General features: G+C 42.3%; 1 protein-coding gene across 2 annotated transcripts in view; it reads left to right on the top strand.

Moving 5' to 3' along the window:
• The window catches only part of Klhl23 (kelch-like family member 23), a 15,724-nt gene extending 2,674 nt beyond the window's left edge, over nucleotides 1–13,050 (top strand). Inside the window, exons 2-4 of one of the 2 annotated variants that reach the window (XM_013027038.1) lie at nucleotides 3,018–3,170; nucleotides 9,352–9,571; nucleotides 12,985–13,050. In XM_013027038.1, coding sequence (XP_012882492.1) covers nucleotides 3,018–3,170; nucleotides 9,352–9,571; nucleotides 12,985–13,027 — 416 coding nt within the window. In that variant the 3' untranslated portion in view covers nucleotides 13,028–13,050. Of the gene's footprint in view, nucleotides 1–3,017; nucleotides 3,171–9,351; nucleotides 10,116–12,984 lie in introns of those variants that run through there. The other variant, XM_013027031.1, reaches the window with a different exon arrangement.
• Nucleotides 13,051–21,089: the final 8,039 nt, after the last annotated feature.

Raw genomic sequence — 21,089 nt, forward strand, 5'->3', positions numbered from 1 at the left:
CTTATGTGGTGCTGAGGAATCGAACCCAGGGCCTCATGCATGCAAGGCAAGCGCTCTACCACTGAGCCACCTTCCCAGCCCCAAGAAAAAATTTTTTTAATATTAGTTTTTCTTCTTAAAATACACTGGTCTTGCAAGAAGACCTCATTTGGAAGGTTTAGTCCCTATGGGATATAACAAAGTACATTCTCCCAGGGAGCAGAGAAATAACCTCTGATCTTTCTTTTTTTTTTAATTGCTGTTGTTGTCAGTCCTGGGACTTGAACTCAGGGCGTGGGCACCATCCCTAAGCTTTTTTGCTTAAGGCTAGCACTCTACTACTTGGGCCGTTTCCAGCTTTTTTGGTGGTTAATTGAAGATAAGAGTCTTTCAGGTTTGTTTGACTGGCTTTGAACTTCAGTCTTCAGATCTCAGCCCCCTGAATAGCTAGGATTACAGATGTGAGCCACTGTTGCCTGGCCAGTCTTTGTTTTTTTTTTTGGGGGTCCGGTCATGGGGCCTGGACTCTAGGCCTGGACGCTGTCCCTCAGCTCTTCAGCTCAAGGCTAGTGCTCTACCACTTGAGCCACAGCGTCCACTTCCGGCTTTTTTCTTTTTGCATATGTGGTGCTGAGGAATCAAACCCAGGGCCTCATGCATGCAAGGCAAGCGCTCTACCACTGAGCCACCTTCCCAGCCCTGTCTGTCCTTTTTGATGTAGGCTTGTCCCTTAGAGCACAGGAGAGGTTTTCCACAGAGATAAGCACACTCTGGCTCTCACTATCTGCCTGATAAACACTGTATTTTCTGCTGTATGTGGTGATGCGTTGTCCTTGCTTGCTCTCCTTTCCTCTCACTAGAATAAAAACGTTAAACTGAAATCTTATTCCATTACATTTATTTATTGGTGCTGGGGAGTTGTACAAAAACAGCTGTAGGTTGTTACCACATTTGTGTTCTTTTCTCCCAAATGTTTCTTCCCACGCCTTTCTGTTTCTTTTTTAACACTAGTGAGGGTATGGGAATTTGACCTGGCCTGGAAATGTGACCTGCTGTGATCTCTGAATGACAAGCAGGAAGCAAGAGGCAGATTGGTCTTGGGATCAGGCACAGTGCTTCAGAAGTTAAATCACCAGGGTCCAAATCCCAGCTTTCCACCTACTTACTGGTGATCCAAGTGGAATTGTTCGACCTTCCCAGCCTCTTGTTTTATCATCTGTATTGTGAGGATGACTGCGTCACATAGCTTAGGGTCGTTGAGAGGTGAGTTTGTGTTTGCCAAGTGTCTGGTACAGAGTAGGTCCTTAGGAAACCTCGTGAGCATCATCCTAGAGGACTTATCAGCTGTGACAAGGCAGAAACCCCCTTTCATGCTAAGTCAGGACAGCTCCCATGCATGCTGGCAGGTGCAGCCATTGTGACTAGGTGAGAGAAGGAAATAGAAACGCCTTTTCATCCGAGTTTTGGCTTTGCCTGAGCTTTGCCACCATGAGAATTAAGGAGGAGAGTGCTGAATGTCTGGATACCTCTCCTACAGAAGAAACACGAAAAGCCACATATTTCAGCAGCTATTATAAACCTGGCTATGCTTCTAGGTCTCAATGATGAGATGTTTCAGAGGTTTTGTAGTGGTTTAGATTGGTCAATTTTGTAGGGATGGAAGTATATTACTTCAGTAATTTTTTAAAATTATGTTTGAAGGCCTACTGAAAAAAATGCTGCATTGGTATATGTACTGTGAAAGACAGTCATATGTGTTTTTTGCCTTTGTAGTGATGGAATGGGAATCCCCACCTCTTTGTCCCAAATCCTCCACCCATACACTGGTTCTGTAATCCAGAGATTTATTCTTTTAATTTGAATTTCTCATTCTTGCTTCTATCTGGTGGGCCCAGGAAAGAGTATCGCTTTGCCAGATACATGTGGTTTAGGCTTCTACTGTTCTGATGTGTGGATTTGTCCCAAAATTTCAGTTTCTCATTTCTCTCAGTTTGTTTCATTTTGTCATGATGAGGTGAATTAGCTACTTCCCCTGGTAATGAGAGCTTAATTTGGGTAGAGTCAAATTCATTTCCTTTTTTGGTTTAGGGATATGATGTACAAAGAAGAAATAAACACTTGGCCTTTTTGGAACTGCCAAGGCTCTCCTTTTCCTCACAACTGTCTTGCTTATAAACATACTTTTGCTTTGAAGTCAAAATGGACAAGGAGATTAAACAGCACAGGCCCATGACAGTGCTAATGAAAATTGTTTGAAAGACTAAACTGGACATTTTCCACTGAAATCAGTCTCATTGTCTTTCTTCCTCTCTGCTTTCCTGCTCGCCCCCATTCCTCCTCCTGACTTCTCTGTGGCGTCAGTATCTCCCATGATGCAGAATCACATTGGTTTGTCTTGGCCTCAGTCTCACCAGCATCTGTTGCCTCTGCGCCCTCCCCTCCCTACTCAAAGTCCCTTCTAAAGCTGGCCCTCGATAACTCTCACCTGGCTGGCATCCCCATCTTTCTGATTTCCCTCCTCCTCCTCCATTGTTTCTTCCCTTCCTTTGTTTAATAACCTGACACATTTTTTGGAATTAAGTCCAGACTTTTAGCTGAGCATCAGGGACCTTTGCCATGTAACTTGCCATGCCAGCCTTAATTTCTTGTGACAACCCCCGGTGTGTTATCTGCCCTCAGTGAACGGCACTACTTAACACTGCCTGGGAAGCACTTGCTCTGCCTTTCCTCTGCTGAGAATGCTCCCCTCATCTACCTGACACAGACCTGCCAAGGCCCAGGTCCAGTGCCCCCACCACCTGCTGTCACTTCTCTCATTGCTCTGACCACTGACAGCAATTTGTCTCTTCCTGTAGTACCATGTTCTGGTTATTTCTCCCCTTTATAAGAGAACAAAGAGCCTGCCTTTCATCCCTCGTAGCACCAAGTACAGTGCCTGGCATCTCTGCCATCAGTAACTACCATAACAACAAGCTTGCTCTGTCTTCATTGCAGAAAAGAACGAATGGTCTAAAGGTATGATTTTAATTGACTCGCAGGTGTGGGAAATGCTACCGCCTGTGTCTTACACGAAGTCATCTATGTCATTGGCGGCCACTGCGGATACCGAGGAAGCTGTACCTATGACAAGGTGCAGAGCTACAATTCGGACATCAACGAGTGGAGCCTCATCACCTCCAGTCCACACCCAGGTAATGAAACACTGGAGCAGTGTATATTCTGGTGCCGTTGAGAATGAGCTGAAAATGCTCATTAATTTTTTTCTGTACTGGAGTTTGAACTCAGATCCTTGTGCTAGCTAAGCAAGTACACTCCCACTTGAACCACACACCCAGCCTTATTTTTCAGGCAGGGTCTCAAATTTGTCCCCAGACCAGTCTCAGTCTGCAGTCTCCCAAGTAGGTGGGACCATGAGTGGACACCACCGTGCCTGGCTTATTGATTGAGATCCTCCCAGTTACACCCTCCCTCATAGCTGGGATAGCAGGCATGCACCACCATGCCCATTATTTGTTGAAAAGGGATTTTGTGTGTATGCTGGGCTGACTATGAACTTTGATTCTCTCCATCTCAGCCTGCTGAATAGCTAGGATGGCAGGTGTAAGATCGCACTGGTGTGTGGTCAGATTTATCTTTCCAAAGAAAATCAAATGCATGGAAGTTCAGAGTGAATAGAGAACAGTGGCTTACATTGTAAATTTAATTCATTTCCTAAGAGGATTCCTTTATTTGTTTTTTGTTTTTGCCAGTCCTGGGACTTGAACTCAGGGCCTGCGCACTCTCCCTGAGTTTCTTTTTGCTCAAGGCTAGCACTCTACCACATGAGCCACAGCACCACTTCTGGCTTTTTCTGTTTATGTGGTATTGAGGAATCAAACCCAGGGCTTTGTGCATGCTAGGCAAGCACTCTACAGGTAAGCCACATTCCGAGCCCAAGGATTCCTTTAAAAATAAGTATTCTGGGGCTGGGAAGGTAGCTCAGTGGTAGAGCGCTTGCCTTGCATGCCTGAAGCCCTGGGTTTGATTCCTCACCACCACATAAGCCAAAAGAAAAAAGCCGGAAGTGGCACTGTGGCTCAAGTGGTAGAGTGCTAGCCTTGAGCTGAAGAGCTGAGGGACAGCGCCTAGGCCCAGAGTTCAGGCCCTAGGACCGGACCCAAAACAAACAAACAAACAAAAAAAAGTATTCTGTAATATGTATAAATTGTGTAGAGTTTATTAATTGCTTAAAAAAGAGACTGGAAAGAAGTGTGACTTAAGACTAATATTAGAAGCCATGGAAAATAAGAAATCAATGCAAAGCATTACATCACAGCATAAATCAAATGGAATATACATTACACATGTAAACTTTTCATTTACATTGATTTTTTTTTGGCCAGTCCTGGGGCTCCTACTTAGGGCCTGAGCACTATCCCTGAGTTTCTTTTGCTCAAGGCTAGCACTCTACCACTTGAGCCACAGCACCACTTCCAGCTTTTTCTGTTTATGTGGTACTTCATGCATGCTAGGCAAGCACTCTAATAACACTAAGCCATGTTCCCAGCTCCACAATGAACTTTATTTCTAGATAAGGTATTTTTTTTTCCAGATGAAGTATTTAAAAAATCAGGGTCTGGGAATGTGGCTAAGTGGTGGAGTGCTTGCCTAGCATGCATGAAGTCCTGGTTTGATCCTCAGTACCACATAAACAGAAAAAGCCAGAACTGACACTCTGGCTTAAGTGGTAGAGTGCTAGCCTTGAGTAAAAGAAGCTCAGGGACAGTGTCTAGGCCCTGAGTTCAAGCCCCAGGACTGGCAAAAAAAAAAAGAACGAAAAAAAGAAAAATACTTTCTAAAATCAGGTCCCATATATGATATATTCTACTTGGCTTTTGCACTCTTGAAATATTTTTGAATTGTTTTATTAGTTTTTAAAATTCAGGAGATTTCAAATAAAAATTATGGTTTCGGGCCTTTAACAAATGCCTTGGTGGCAGCAGTCTATCAGCAGGGCTGAGTAACAGCTGTTCTAGTAGATGAGGCTTCTAGGCTCCATTGTGTTACAGTGTCTCCAGTTCTGCTCCATCACAGATGGCCTGGGCCGCTATTGTTGTCTGTCTTTCTTTCTTTTTTATTTGCCACATTCAAACCCATAATTATTTTGTTTGTGTTTTCAATTTTTTTTTCAATTTGTGCTGTTGTTTTTTTTTTCTCCCCCCTGGCCTGCTCCCCTCAGCTGCCCTCTGCCTCCTTGAACTACTGAAAACATTTGCTTCTCCATTCATTCAATTATAGTCAGGCAGGCCTTTTTCCCACATTTTTTATTAGCATCAATTAGTTATACACAGGTGGAGAATCATTTTAGTCTTTCTTTTTCTTTTCTCTCTCTTATGCATCCCTCCCTCCCTCCCTCCCTCCCTTCCTTCCTCCCTTCCTCTCTTCTGTCCTTCATTCCTTCCTCTCTCCCTTCCTTTTCCTTCCTTTCCTCCTTTCCTTCATCTCCTCCTTCCCTCCCTCCCTTCCTCTCTTCTGTCCTTCATTCCTTCATCTCTCCCTTCCCTTCCTTTCCTCCTTCCCTCCCTTCTTCCCCCTCTCTCTTTCTTTCTTTCTTTCCCATCCCTCCCTCCCTCCCTCCCTCCTTCCCTCCCTCCTTCCTCCCTCCCTCTCTTCCTTCTTTCCTTCCTTCACAAGTCCTGGGACTTTTTTTTTTTTTTTGTCGGTAGTGGGACTTGAACTCTGGGCCTGGGCGCTGTCCCTCAGCTCTTCAGCTCAAGGCTAGCACTCTACCACTTGAGCCACAGCACCACTTTCGGCTTTTTTCTTTTTGCTTATATGGTGCTGAGGAATTGAACCCAGGGCCTCAGGCATGCAAGGCAAGCGCTCTACCACTGAGCCACCTTCCGAGCCCCAAGTCCTGGGACTTTTAAACTCAGGACCTGGGCACTGTCTCTGAGCTTCTTTTGCTCAAGGCTAGCACTCTATCACTTGAGCCACAGCACCACCTTGGGCTTTTTCTGTCTATGCAGTACTGGGAATGGAACCCAGGACTTCATGCATGTTAAGCAAGCACTCTACCACTAAGCCATATTCCCAGCCCCTTAATATTTCTATATAAGCATAAATGTGGGGCTGGGAAGGTGGGTCAGTGGTAGAGCGCTTGCCTTGCATGCATGAGGCCCTGGGTTCCATTCCTCAGCACCACATAAGAAAAAAGCTGGAAGTGGCGCTGTGGCTCAAGTGGTAGAGTGTTAGCCTTGAGCTGAAGAGCTGAGGGACAGCGCCCAGGTCCAGAGTTCAGGCCCCACGACCAGACTCAAAAAAAAAAAAAAAAAGCATAAATGTATCTTAATCACATACTCTATCATTTCACACTCCCTTCTCCCCTCTCCTCCCTCCTAAAATCCCAGCAAGCTTCTATGTTCCATTTTCACACATGTACATGGAGTGTTTTGATCATTATCTCCTCTACTTCACCCTCTCCATTTGCCCTATCCCCCTCTTTTATTACCCACACCTGTTTTACAATCGTATCCTTCTTTTTAAAATTTGTAGTGTATATTGATTGTTTTAGAGGAGTTCCATTGTGGTTTCACCATTCATATGTACTATTTTTTTTTTTTGGTTCTAGGGACTTTGGCGGGGGTGGGAGGCGCTGGGGTTGTACTATAGTTTGAACCCAGAGCCTTATACTTGTTAGGAAAGTCTACCACTCAGCCATCCATGATGATATTATATTGAGTCACCCTAAGCTGGTAAAGATAGTATTCTAGTAATTAGGTAAGACACAAAAATGATTAAGGAATTAAGTATGTAGTAAGAAATGCCTATAGTTAATAGAAATACAGGACAATCTTTAAGAAATTTCTGTACAAATTATTCTTGTTGAAATTTAGAATATAGACTGGACACAGTGGTTCATGCCTATAATCCCAGTTACTTGCGAGTCAGAAATTGAAGGATCATGGTTGTGGCAAGTCCTGGTAAAAAGTTAAGACTATATTAGCTGGGCACCAGTGGCTCACTCCTGTAATCCTAGCTACTCAGGAGGCTGAGATCTGGGGATCATGGTTCAAAGCCAGCCCGGGCAGGAAAGTCTGTGAGTCTCTTATCTCCAATAAACCACTAGAAAATCGGAAGTCGGAGAGCACTTGCCTTGAGCTGATCAGTGCAGGGACAGCATCCAAGCCCAGAGTTCAAGCCCCACGACTGACCAAAAAACAAAAAACTTGAGACTAAATTGACCAATGAGCTAGGTATGGTGGCATACCCTGTGATCATAGCTTTGTGCAGGTATAAGTGTAGGCTGTCCTGGGCAAAAAGCATAAGACCATATCTGGAAATAACTAAAGAACAAAAGGGAACAACATGCCGGTGACTCACACCTGTAATCCTAGCAACTCAGGAGGCTGAGATCTGAGGATCGTGGTTCAATGCCAGCTTGGGCAGGAAAGTCCATGAGACTCTTATCTCCGGTTAACCACTAGAAAACTGGAAGTGGTGTTGTGGCTCAAGTGGTAGAGCATTTGCTTTGAGTTGAAGAGCTGAGGGTCAGTGCCCAGGCCCAGAGTTCAAGTTCCACAGCCAAAAAAAAAAAAAAAAAGACCAAAAGGGGCTGGAGGTGTGCTTTGTTCAAGTGGAAGAGCACCTGTGTAACAGGCAGAAGGCCCTGAATTCAAACCCCAGCTTTTAAAAGACAGAAAAAAAACCACACACATACACTCACTTGTGTTTACACACACACACACAGTCTGTCTAGCTGGAAAATAATAAATGAATTTTCAAAAGATAGGCAAAGGCTTTTTTTTTTTAATTTTTTGGTAGGTCCTGGACCTTGAACTTAGCCTGGGCACTATCCCTAAGCTCCTTTTGCTCAAGGCTAACTCTCTACCACTTGAGCTATAGTACCACTTCTGGCTTTTTCTATGACTAATTGGAAATAAGAGTCGCATGGACTTTCCTGTCCAGGCTGGCTTTGAACCATGATCCTTAGATCTCAGCCTTCTGAGTAGCTAGAATTACAGTCTGAGCCAATGGCGCCTGGCTTTTTTTTTTTTTTTTAATGTCAGAAACTTGAGAACATTATGTGAAGTCAAAGCAATAATGCCTATCTTCTAAGACTTCCTTTCCTCTCCAAAACCTGTATAGCAAGCACTTTACAATAAGATACTATCTTCTTAATGAGAACATATTCCCAATCATGCATTCTTTCTAAAGAGGGGCTATAAGCTCTTCTCCCAATGGGTAATGTGGATACACACTGTTGCTCAGGAAGGTAGGAGATAAAATTCACTGGTTGATCAAACAAGTGTGTCTGGAGTCCTTACACAGTGGCCAAAACTTTCTGTTCTCCCGCAGCGTAGGCGTGCAGCAGGGGGAGGGTCACACCCCCTACCCTTTGAAGTGTCAGGAAAATAAGATCTCAGTGACAAGAAGGCGACAGCCATGCCAAGCTTCAGGGAAAAGCAGGAGGACAGTGTGTGATAGCAAGCTAAATCTTAATTGTAAAGTGGAAATGATTTCACTGACAAACTTGCCTCTTCCTTAAGGCTGCAGTTGGAAGTGTCATTATGGCTGATACTCCAAGAATGGGCTGAGTGATGTTAAAGGAAGGGCATGGAAGAACTGGACAGAGGATTAGGATGAGGTGTGTAAGATGCTTGAGGCTCACAGTGACTCCTGTGTGCACCTCTCCCTCATCGTGGCCCTGGGAAGAAGGGAGGGGAAGTGGAGTCTTGAAACATCCTGGCACTGTGGCAGGTTTGAGTGGAGACTGATAAGTGGCAAACACTAAGGCAGTCTGGGAGATGTGACCCCTATAGATGGGCAGTTGTGGGATCTGTATCCCCACAGCATCTCTCACCTCTCCACTGCCGTTCATAGTGCCTTCAGATTGAAGATGGAGTGCTGCAGGAACCTGAGCATGTGCTTTTTTTTTTTTTTTAACTTTCTGTGACCTTAACTAGACCAGCAATGTGAGAGAAGCTAGGCAAGCTACCCTGTGGTAGCTGACACTGGGGATTGCCTGCCTCCAGTTACAGGAACAGCTGCTGAGACTTAGCTGAACCTACACCAATTATCTTTTACTGATGGGGAGCAAATGAAAGCTGCCAACCTGTGTTGGCAGTTCCCAGAAGGGTAGTTGTCTAAGAGATGAGTTTCTTGTCTTGTAGAGCTCTTAAGAATTACCAGGGATAATGGTCATTATGCCCCCTACAGGCTCATAATTGAGTAGCAGGAACAGGTTCTGGAGTCAGACAGTAGAGCAGGATTTTAACCTTCAGTGTAGCCCACGTCAGAATTAAAACAGCACCACACTGTATTTGTGAGTGCTAGGCAGCTCTTCTGTGTGTTATTATAGTAAATATTTGCTCTCTTTGTTCTTCTTAAAAGAATATGGATTGTGCTCAGTTCCATTTGAAAATAAGCTCTATCTAGTCGGTGGACAGACCACGATTACCGAGTGCTATGATCCTGAACAAAACGCCTGGAGAGAAACAGCTCCCATGATGGAGAGGAGGATGGAGTGTGGTGCTGTCATCATGAATGGCTGCATCTATGTCACCGGAGGCTACTCCTACTCAAAGGGGACATATCTTCAGAGCATCGAGAAGTATGATCCAGATCTTAATAAGTGGGAAATAGTGGGCAGTCTTCCGAGTGCCATGCGGTCTCATGGATGTGTTTGTGTGTACAACGTCTGACTGAGCCATGGGATTGACCAGGTGATCACTGTTGGGGCAGGGAGGGAGGAGGTGGTCCTAGTAAAAAGAATACAGGGCTTGGAGTCCCTTACTTGTTTTTGTGGTCTGACATGTGACAGGAGATTGGTAAATTTCAATTCCTAACCCTACCAGTGATGTATGGTCAAAACCTTATGTATAAATAGAGTTGAATTGGTAGAGTTAAGCTCCTAAAATTTGTTTTTCTAAGGCAGTATGGAATAGTTGACACTTGGTAAAAACCTTTATAGTGAATCTTTTATGCCTGGTAGTATCAACACTGGGAACAGGTCAAAATCGTTCTGTGTAATGAAACGTCCTTTAAGAGCCTGCGATATAATAGATAGTTCTGTTTAGCAAGAATTTGAAATACAAGAGGGAGTCTTTTCTACCTCTACAAAAATCAATGCTTAAAAAATATTTTTTTTCCAGCCAGGCACTGGTAGCTCATGCCTGTAATCCTAGCTACTCAGGAGGCTGAAATTTGAGGATCATAGTTTCTGCCCCCAGGCAGAAAAGTTCCCATGAGACTCTTATCTCCAATTAACCACTCAAAAAAAAAAAAAAACAGTAGTGGAGTTGTGGCTCAAAATAATGGAGTGGTAGCATTGAGCAAAAGAGCTCAGGGAAGCCGGGCACTGGTGGCTCACGCCTATAATCCTAGCTATTCCACAGGCTGAGATCTGAGGATCACAGTTCAAAGCTAGCCTGGGTAGGAAAGTGTGAAACTCTTACCTCCAGTTAACCGTCAGAAACCGCCTTGGGCGAAAAAGTACTGGGACAGCATTCAGGTCCTGATTGCAAGACCCAGGACTAACAAAAAAAAAAAATTGCTCAGGGACAGTGTCTAAGCCCTGAGTTCCAGCTCCATGAACAACAAAAAAAAAATTTTCCCTTAGAACTATTGAGATGTGCACTTACTTTAAGTATAAATTCAGTTCCTTTGTAAAGTTATATAATTTATTGTTAGTAGTCTTTATATACTGACTACTATGATATAAAAAATAGTGTGCAAAAGATTTTTTATTGTTCAGAGTTTACAGACTAAATTTAAAAGGTATAAAAATTATAGAGAAAATTGTCAAGTACTTGATGATGCTAAGGGCTATTTTAAATTTTCAGTTTTAATACCAGTTGCTAGTTTAGATGTCTAGGCATGTTAGAAAAATTCTTTTTAAAATATAGTTACATATTTGCACGTAAAGTTGAATTTTAGAGCCAACAGGCATGTAAAGCAGTTACAAGAGAATACACTGATGAGAAGAAATATATATTCATTTCCAGCTCTGCCAATAGCTAGCTTTTTGTCACTTGGTCACTGAATTTACCAGTGATTTAGTGCTTCCTGACCTGTGCACAGTGTCCTGACCTGTGGCCCTCACATGGGTCTGGATCCTGGTAGCCAGAAGCTGGATGGACCTTTGGGCAGGGAACGCCTTTATCCGTCTTTCTCTGCATGCCTTCAGGGTCACTGCTCATATGTGCTGACTTGAGGAAAGTTGGGAAGCACTGCTTCAGTTGGCTCATCTGAACCTTTCATTCTATCTATGAGACCAGCTGTTCTACATACTTTTTTTTTATACTTTTCATTTTAAATACTGAAGTTTAAAACTACTTCTGATTTTTTAAAACTTTTAGACACTGTTTAATACACTTATTTCAGATGGCATTTTTAAATAAATACAACTCTTTGTGGATGCAACATGGTACATAGCAGGACCATAAATCAACCATACCCTTTGTCCCATAAATTCTACATATATATTTTAAAGTAAAAGGAGGTCAGTGCATGAGAATGTTTATGTCTGAATCATTAATAATAGTGAAATAATGGGGGACATATACATATTAAAGAAAGTAGGTTAATAAAATAATGATGTATACTGTCATGAAAATGATCATTTGCAAGCTAGGCATTATTGGTTCACACCTGTAATCCTAGCTCAAGAGGCTGAGATCTGAGGATCATGGTTTGAAGCCAGTGTAGGCAGTAAAGTTACTGAGATTCTTTTCTCCAATTAGCCACCAAAAAGCTGGAATAGAGGTATGGCTCAAGTGGTAGAGCACCACGATTAAGCAAAAAGTCAAATAAAAACCTGAAGTCTCGGGCTGAGAAGGTGGCTCAGTGGTAGAGTGCTTGCCTTGCATGCCTGAGGCCCTGGGTTCAATTCCTCAGCACCACATAAGCAAAAAGAAAAAAAAAAGACAGAAGTGGCGCTGTGGCTCAAGTGATAGAACACTAGCCTTGAGCTGAATTGCTGAGGGACAGCGCCCAGGCCCAGAGTACAGGCCCCATGACCGGACCCCCCCAAAAAAAACAAAAAAACAAAGAAACCCTGAAGTCTTGAATTTAAGTCCCAGGACTGGTACAATAAAAATAATTTTGAAGACTGTGTAGAAACATGGGTGTGTCTAAACGCTAAACAAGCACAACACAAAGTCATGTGTCCACTATGACTGCAGCAGCTAAGCATGTGGAAGGCAAATTTGCAAAATTCATTCGTTGTGTTAATGTAAGGGATATGGAATAATTTTTAATTTATTTACGTCTTTTCTTTAATAGTACTTTGTATTTCCAATAAAAATAAATCTCTACATGGTGAAGACTGTTTTTGTTTGGGTAAATTGGCTTGAAGGACAAGACTTACTTTAATCTAAAATTAAACTACAGACATTTATTGTTCTCAAGGGTATTAGCAATAAATTGTGAACTAATAATATGCTGCCTGTACTGTTGACACATTGAGTGCTTGGACCACATCTTAGTATTCTCAAGGCACAGCTGCTTCATAGGTAGATGTTGTATACTTTTTGAAGGACAATGGTATAAATTATTTTTATAAGAAAGCCTTGTGGAGGTGCTTGGAAGACCTTGAAAATAGTTTATGATCTGAGTTATTTCATAGGAAGTTTCTAAAAAATTCTTTTTTACTATAGATTTGTACACAGAAGAAAGGCTTAAAGAAAGTATACAAGCTATACAGTTATCCTATTCAGTGCACTACAATATGAGTGCAAAATATTTCAATGTGTTTAAACCGAAAAGCTGTGGTTTTGAGAAGGCAGACACTTGTTTTGCAAAGTAAAATTGTGGCACTCACTTTTAGCACAAATTAATGAAGATGACTTTATCCAAATTTTGCTTGCTGTTTCTCAGGTTTTCTTTTTAGTTGTTCAGCTGAAACTGAAAGAGAATCAACAGTTAAAGTACTTACTTAAAGGCACTTAACCTTTTTCTTTTGAAACTCATGTAAGTATAATCCTCTCATAAACTCAATTTTATATTTTCCCAAAATTCATATAGACCCCCCACTGTGACATACTTAGAGAGAGGGCAAATACTCTAGAAGTAATTAAAGTTACATGAGGATGGGACCCTCATCCAAGAGAAGATAAGTGTCTTTATTTTTTTATTATTATTTTTTATTTTTTGCCAGTCTGGGGGCTTGAACTCAGGGCTTGGGCACTGTCACTGAGCTTCTCTTGTTCAAGGCTAACACTCTACTACCTGAGTTACAGCGCCACTTTCGACTTTTTCTGTTTATGTGGTACTGAAGAATTGAACCCAGGGTTTCATGAATACAAGACAAGCACTCTACCACTAGCCACATTCCCAGCGAGGTGAATGTCTTTTATAAGTACATATAGCCTGCTTGCACTCTTAAGTGCTGCCACTCCCAATCTCCACGGCCCACTCAGACTTCCAGCTTCCAGAACTGCAAGAAAACTTGTCTGCTCCAAAGCCACCCTGTTTCTGGTGATTCTTTATGGAGGCCTGTGTTACAAGTGTAGCCTGAAAGGCTATGTAAGGAGTCAGCCCTTAGGTCATTTTAGATGCTAGATCAGACAGCCTTATGTCATCATTCTTCCACCCATCACATACGCAGAACAACCACCTATAATGAAACATTATAAGTACTCCTTTTTTTTTTTTGCCAGTCCTGGAGCTTGAATTCAGGGCCTGCGCACTGTCCCTGAGTTTCTTTTGCTCAAGGCTAGTGCTCTACCACTTGAGCCACAGCACCACTTCTGGCTTTTTCTGTTTATTTGGTACTGAGGAATTAAACCCAAGGGTTCATGCATGCTAGGTAAGCACTCTACCACTAAGCCATATTCCCAGTCCTATAAATATAGCTTTATTTCTTAAGGTATAGTAGACCCTGTTTTGAGTTTTTGTCTGCCTCAGCAACCCTCTCAAAGATTATTTCTGCCAATGCTCTTAACTCTCCTGGACAGTGGCATCCAGAGTTATAGTTAGCCAGGTTTCCTGATGTTAGAGTAATGAGAATTGGTAAGAGAAACTACTGTGACTAGGCATGGGAAGTGGTGATGTATTGCTGCTAGGGCATTTCAGTTCAGTGATGAAAATCAATGCAGTCATTTTTGTTTTGTTTTGTTTTGAGCTGGGATTTTCTCTTGCAGTCAACCAAAAAATGCACAAACTAGCTGGGCAATGGTGGCTAATGCCTGTAATCCTAGCTACTCAGAAGGCTGAGACCCAGAAGATAAAGGTTCAAAGCCAGCCAGGGCAGAAAAGACTCCATTTCCAATTAATCAGCAAAATGCTGGCCTGAAGGTATGGTACAGTGCCAGTCATGAGCAAGAAAGCAAATGTGTTGCTCTGAGTTCAAGCCTCATAACCAACTCCAGAGGAAAAAAATGCATGATAGGAGCCAGGACTGGAACCCACTGAGTCCTGAGCAGGTTTAACAAAAAAGTTGGTGACAGGGTTATTCACCATTAGACCTTTCAAGGCTCACCTTTCTGTCCTGCACATGAATACAATGCAAGAAAAGTCATTCTAATTGTGTAGGGTGTATACTTTCCACCCCTACAACCTTTCTTTGTGAGCAGGGAGTTGCTCTGCTCCTTCTTATATATTAAGATGCTGTATCTTGAACCTTTAAAACAAAGTTTATCATACATTAACATATTGAATCTTAATAAGTCTAAGCAGATCATAAAACTATTCAGTGTTTGATTTAGAAGGTGTGTGAAGCATTTCTAACTTAAAATACTTGAGGAGAGGGTTCCTTGAGGTCTTCTAGCAGGAATAAAATAATCTTTGGCCAGATACCAGGGATTAACACCGTAATCTTAGCTTCTCAGGAGGCTGAGATCTGAGGATAATGGTTTGAAAGCAATCCAGGCAGGAAAGTCTTTGAGGTTCTTATGTCCAGGCAACTGGCAAAATCTAGAAATGCAATTGTGGCTCAAGTGGTAGAACATACCAGCCTTGAGCAAAACAGCTAAGGGTCAACATGTAGGCCATAGTCCAAGCCCCAGCATAAATAGATGAAAACCCACAAACTTTCTTAAGGTGAGTGTACAATACTTATAATTTGTCATACTATTTTTAAAATGTCACTATGAATAGGACAACCCAAAAACTTCTTAGTATCAAGTATTTCATAGCAGTAACAACTGAACAGCAAAAACTAGAGCAATATAAGATGAGAAAATTGGTTTTTATATAGTTTTAAGATATCACTGTTGATATGAAACCTTCATAATCAAGTAGTGAAGAACAAAGCTGACTCATGCATCACCTTTGAAGGATTCATATGAAATTAATTCCATTTCTACAGAATGAAATATCTTAATTTTTATTGAAAGTAATATATTGAGCCTAACTGTATAATCTCATTAAAATCATGGGTTTATGAAACTTAAAAAAGTAAGAAAAGAAAGCAATTTGGAATCTCAAGTTCATGGGATTATGCAGCAATAATCACACAACTTAAAGTGAAGCCATCTTCTTACCAAGGGCATCGTACACTATTTTTGTCTGAAGTTCAGTGGTATTTTGAAGGTGGTCATGAACTGTCAACTCTTGCTTTAGTCCTGTGGATCAACACAATACTCTTTCTGGAGCAATCCTGAGCATGTTCTCAAACTCTTGGAAAATGGTAGATTCCTCCCTATCTTGAGGATGTTGGGTATTTATTTAGGAAGTGCCCTATTGTCTAAATAAGATTGCCAGCATTTCAACTTCTACCTTTGAAATGCAAACCAGACTACATGTTATAATACCTACAAGTGCCTACTTGTTGTTGTTAAGGAATTTGAAGTACCAGTGTTATAGAAATCAGTTTTGATGGACTATAGCCAATTATCCCTCCTCCACAACGTTTACTCAGCAGTAATTATAAGGCCAGTGGGGCACTTGTAATCTGGGAACATTTAGCAAAGCCTGTCAGATGCAAAACACATCTTTCATTACAAATCCCACAAATACTCTTTCTACTTCTTTCAGGACAGATAGATACACAAAAGTGGTTTTGTGGTTTCCTGAACCACCATGTATTTCTGCAGACCTCTTCCATCTGTTAACTCTTTCCCTCCTTATGGAGCTGAGTCATACTCTCCCCAGTTAGGAAAGTATATGGCCTTATGCACAGGCAGACATTTGAGCTGTATGTGACCTTTGCTAGTTTGGGGGTGGGTTTTTTTTTTTGTTGGTTGGTTGGTTTTTTTTAACATTACTGCTTGGGCTGGGAATGTGGCTTGGTGGTAGTGTGCTTGCCTAGCATGCATGAAGCCCTAAGTTCAATTCCTCAGTACCACATAAACAGAAAAAGCCAGAAGTGGTGCTGTAGCTCAAGTGGTAGAGCAAAAGAAGCTCAGGGACAGTGCCTAGGGCCTGAGTTCAAGCCTCAGGATTGGCCCCCCAAAAAAAGAACAAAACAAGTAACAGAATGCTCAATAAGTAGTATATATCAGACAAATCCTAATATCCAATATATTCAAAGAACTCAATATATACAATAAATCAACCCCTCCCAAACCTTAATAAACCAATCACTAAGTGGGCAAGGGAGGTAAGGAGAAGAAGGTACAAATGAGCCAGGTGCCAGTGGCTCATGCCTGTAATCCTAACTACTCAGGAGATCTGAGGATCTCAGTTCAAAGCCAGCCAGGCAGGAAGGTCCGAGAGACTCCTCTTCAATTAACCACCAGAAAACCAGAAGTGGTGTTGTGGCTCAAGTGGTAGAGCGCTCACTTTGAGCTGAAGAACTGAGGGACAGTGCCCAGGCCCAGAGTTCAAGCCCCATGACTGACCTCCCCCCCCCCAAAAAAAAGGTACAAATGGCAAAGAAATGATATGAGGAAATGCTTTTCCCTGGCCATAAAGGAAATGCAAAACAACTCTGAGATTCCATTTCACCCCAATAAGATTGGCCAACATTATGAATTTGAAAAATGAACCCTACTGCACTGTTGGTGGGAATGTAAACTAGTACAACCACTCTGGACAGCAGTCTGGAGGTTCCTCAAAAAATTAAACATAGACCTTCCCTACCACCCAGCCATACCACTCCTGGGCATCTACCCTGCATATCATAAGCCAGGATATGATAAGGACACCTGCACATTCATGTTCATTGCCATACTATTCACAATAGTGAAACAGCCCAGATGTCCAATATTAAATGAGTAAATCCAAAAGTGTGGTACTTATACACAATGCATTGTTACACAGCCATTAGAATAAAATGGGGAAATGGATAGAACTAGAACGAATCATGTTAAACGAGGTAAGCCAAGCACAGAGAGACAAATGGCACGTTCTCTTTGATATATTGAAATTAGATCTTAATGCACTGGGATATGATAAATTATATAGGATTCTAGATACTCACACACAGTGAGTCCAAAAGAATATGCTCTTTACTGACAAGACAATATGTTAGAAATGATCTGTACAACTTGGGGGGAGGGAAAGGCAGAGAAAATAAGGGAGGGGGTAAAAAGTTCAACAAGGAATATACTCATTACCTTACTTATGTAGTTAACCCTTCTGTACATCACCTTGACAATAAAAAATTTTTTAAAGATACTCTTAGTAAAAAAAAAAAAAAAAACAAAGGTCCATGGGGCTGGGAAGGTGGCTCAGTGGTAGAGCACTTGCCTTGCATGCCTGAGACCCTGGTTCGATTCCTCAGCACCACATAAGCAAAAAGAAAAAAGCCAGAAGTGGCGCTGTGGCTCAAGTGGTAGAGCGCTAGCCTGAGCTGAAGAGCTGAGGGACAGCACCCAGGCCCAGAGTTCAGGCCCCATGACCGGACCCCAAAAAAAATAAAAATAAAAAACAAAGGCCCAATGCCTGTGTGCCTCTTCATATTCATTTATTTATAATCTTCATATTTATATAAAATAATATATACTGAAACAAACTCCAAGATATGGAAGCAAGAGACTTCTTTTTTCTTTCCTTTTCTTTGTTTTTTTTTTTAAGTTTTTGATGATTCTGTCTTCTTTTCCTTGTGTATGGTGCATTCAAGAGTACATCTTCAGAGGGTTGAGGGGGAGGATGCAGAACTCAAGAGTAAAAGGGTGAAAAAGTACAGCAGTGAAGCTGTAATAATAAATAAATAAATAAATGAGTGAGATCATTGTAGGGAGATATTATTTATATTGGGTCGGCAGGCCTTATCCCTAGAATAGTAAATACAAAGGCCCTGAAGCATATGTATTTTGAAGTCTCCTGCATGCTTGTTATCCAAAAGATCTTTTTCCTAAATTATTTTTTTTTACATGTGTGTGCTGGTACTGGTGCTTTAACTCAGGGCCTAGATACTGCCTCTTAGCTTTTTTTTTTTGTCTCAAAACTGGAGCTCTACCACTTGAGCCATACTTACACTTCCAGCATTTTTGTTGGTTAATTGAAGTTTAAAGTCTCTAGATTTGTCTGCCAGAGGTGGTTTTAAACCAGAATCCTGAGGTCTCAACCTCCTAAGTATCAAGTATAGGCATGAGCCACCCAGCCCTAAATTAATATTAGAATAGTTTTAAGTCCACAAATTTGAGGAGCAATTATTTTAATAAATGCATGCACTCATTAAGCAATCCGGTCCTAGAAAAGACCAAAAGTGAATTTTCATGAAGAAAGTTCATTATCTTCAGATGAAGCTAGAATTGCACAGACTACAAACTAACCCACATCCACATCCACTCTGATACTCCTACAATTCCAGAATAATTAAGCTCTCTATTTCTGTCATGGCCCTTTCCAGCACTCTGCCACTGAGAATCAGAACAAACATCTTTAAATATTCTACAAGTCATGTACAGCTTTACATTGCCCAGAGACAAAGAAGACCTGAGCAGGAATAATCTTCCAGTTTGTGACTCTTAGTTGTTTTTATAGTAAACATTCCCATTTAATGAAAACAGACAGTGTTGTGTGCTGTCTATTATTTTAAGCAAAACAGCCTAAAGGGAAAGGAAAGGGAGAAGGAGAAAGAGATCAAAGGGTTCTTAAACAATCAGGAGTGAATAATAATTTTTTGGTCAGTTGTGGGGCTTGAACTCAGGTCCTGGGAGCTGTCCCTGAGCAGCTTTTTTCTCAAGGCTAGCACTATGCCACTTGAGCCATGGTGTCACTTCCAGTTTTCTGGTGGTTAATTGGAGATAAGAGTCTCACAAGCTGGCTGCTAATCAGAAGGCTGAGATCTGAGGATCATAGTTCAAAGCCAGCCTGGGCAGGAAAGTCCATTAAACTCTGATCTCCAATTAACCACCAGAAAACCAGAAGTGGTACTGTGGCTCAAGTAGTAGAACATCCGCCTTGAGCTGAAGAGCTCAGGGACAGTGCCAAGGCCCAGAGTTCAAGCCCCATGACCAACCAAAATATAAAAATATAGATCTCACAGACTTTTCTGCCTGTTGATTTTCAGATCTCAGCCTCCTGAGGAAAAAAAAAAGTTTCAGGGCTAGCCGGGCACTGGTGGCTCATGCCTGTAATCCTAGCTACTCAGGAGGCTGAGATCTGAGAATCCCGGTTCAAAGCCAGCCCGGGCAGGAGAGACCATGAGACTCCTATCTCCAATAAACCACCAGAAAACCGGAAGTGGCACTGTAGCTCAAGTGGTAGAGCACTCGCCTTGAGCTGAAGAGCTGAGGGACAGTGCCCAGGCCCAGAGTTCAAGCCCCACGACCGACAAAAAAAAAAAAAAATTTCAGGACTGGGAATGTGGCTTAGTGGTAGAGTGCTTGCCTAGCATGCATGAAGCCCTGGGTTTGATTCCTCTGTACCACATAAACAGAAAAAGCCAGAATTGGTGCTGTGGCTGAAGTGGTAGAGTGCTAGCCTTAAGCAAAAGAAGCCCAGGGACATTGCCCAGGCCCTGAGTTCAAGCCCCAGGACTGGCAAAAAAAAAAAGTTTCAAGCCAGTGCATCCTGTTTATTTCCTACCTACCTTCTATAAAGAAATCTCATTACAGGGCTGGGAAAGTGACTCAGTGGTAGAGCGCTTGCCTTGCATGCATGAGGCCCTGGGTTCAATTCCTCAGCACCACATAAGCAAAAAGAAAAAAGCCGGAAGTGGCGCTGTGGCTCTAATGGTAGAGTGCTAGCCCTGAGCTGAAGAGCTGAGGAACAGCACCCAGGCCCAGAGTTCAGGCCCCACGACCGGACACCCGCCCCCCAAAAAAGGAAAAGATTATACAGTATTAAATTATTCAATGTAACCCAGTTTTTCTCCTTCCTTCCTTCCTTTCTCCTTCCCTCCCTCCCTCCCTCCCTCCTTTCCTTCCTTCCTTCCTTCCTTCCCCCCCCCTCCTTTTACAACTGTTTAAATCTCTGGGCTTACATCCAGGTATGGTGGCTCACCCTGTAATCCTAGCAACTCAGGAGACTGAAATCCAAGGTTCAGAGTTCAAAGCCAGCCTGAGAAAGTCCCCAAGACTCCAATTAACCACCAGAAAACCAGAAGTGGTTTTGAGCCTCAAAGTGGTAGAGGGATAGCCTTGAGTGAATGAGCTCAGGGATAGTACCCAGGCCCTCAGTTCAAGCCCTACAACCAAAAAAGAAAATCTTAGGGCTTTACATTCATTAAGCTGGTGCTCTACTGCTTGAGTTATGTCTCCAGCCTGACTTTTTGCTGGTTAATTGGAGATGGAGTCTTATGGGTTTTTCTGCACAATGTGGCCTTGAACAACCCATCCTCTAGAAACCAGCCTCCTGAGTAGTTAGGATTACATGTTTGAGCCTATAGCGCCTGGCTCCAAGTCATCTTAATATACCATGTTTGTGGTTTCTTTGCATTAGTGAACTCAAGGCTTTGTGTTTGCACAAACACATGTCTTTGAGGTTGAGGTGGAAGACCACACAGTCTTACTCTCTAGGTAGTGTCTATGATGGCTCATTAAGTCACTTGTAGATGTGGGTATTTGATTGTCTGGCAGCTACCTAAGTTGTCAAAGGGATCTCCATGCAGTGTGAGGAGTGTCAGCCATGTGACCAAGTAAGACCCAGAGTGTCTGGCCATTGTCTTAGTCTCCCAGGGGAGTGTGCACATGCCTGAATCATAGAACTGGCAAAGGTTGGGGGTTGCATTGGTGTACAAGCTGTAATGAACAGATGTACAAAGTACTTGGAGGTTGGTTTTTTTTTTTTTTTTTTTT

This window comes from Dipodomys ordii, unplaced genomic scaffold, assembly GCF_000151885.1.
Source record: "Dipodomys ordii isolate 6190 unplaced genomic scaffold, Dord_2.0 Scaffold5, whole genome shotgun sequence".
Taxonomy (NCBI): domain Eukaryota; kingdom Metazoa; phylum Chordata; class Mammalia; order Rodentia; family Heteromyidae; genus Dipodomys; species Dipodomys ordii.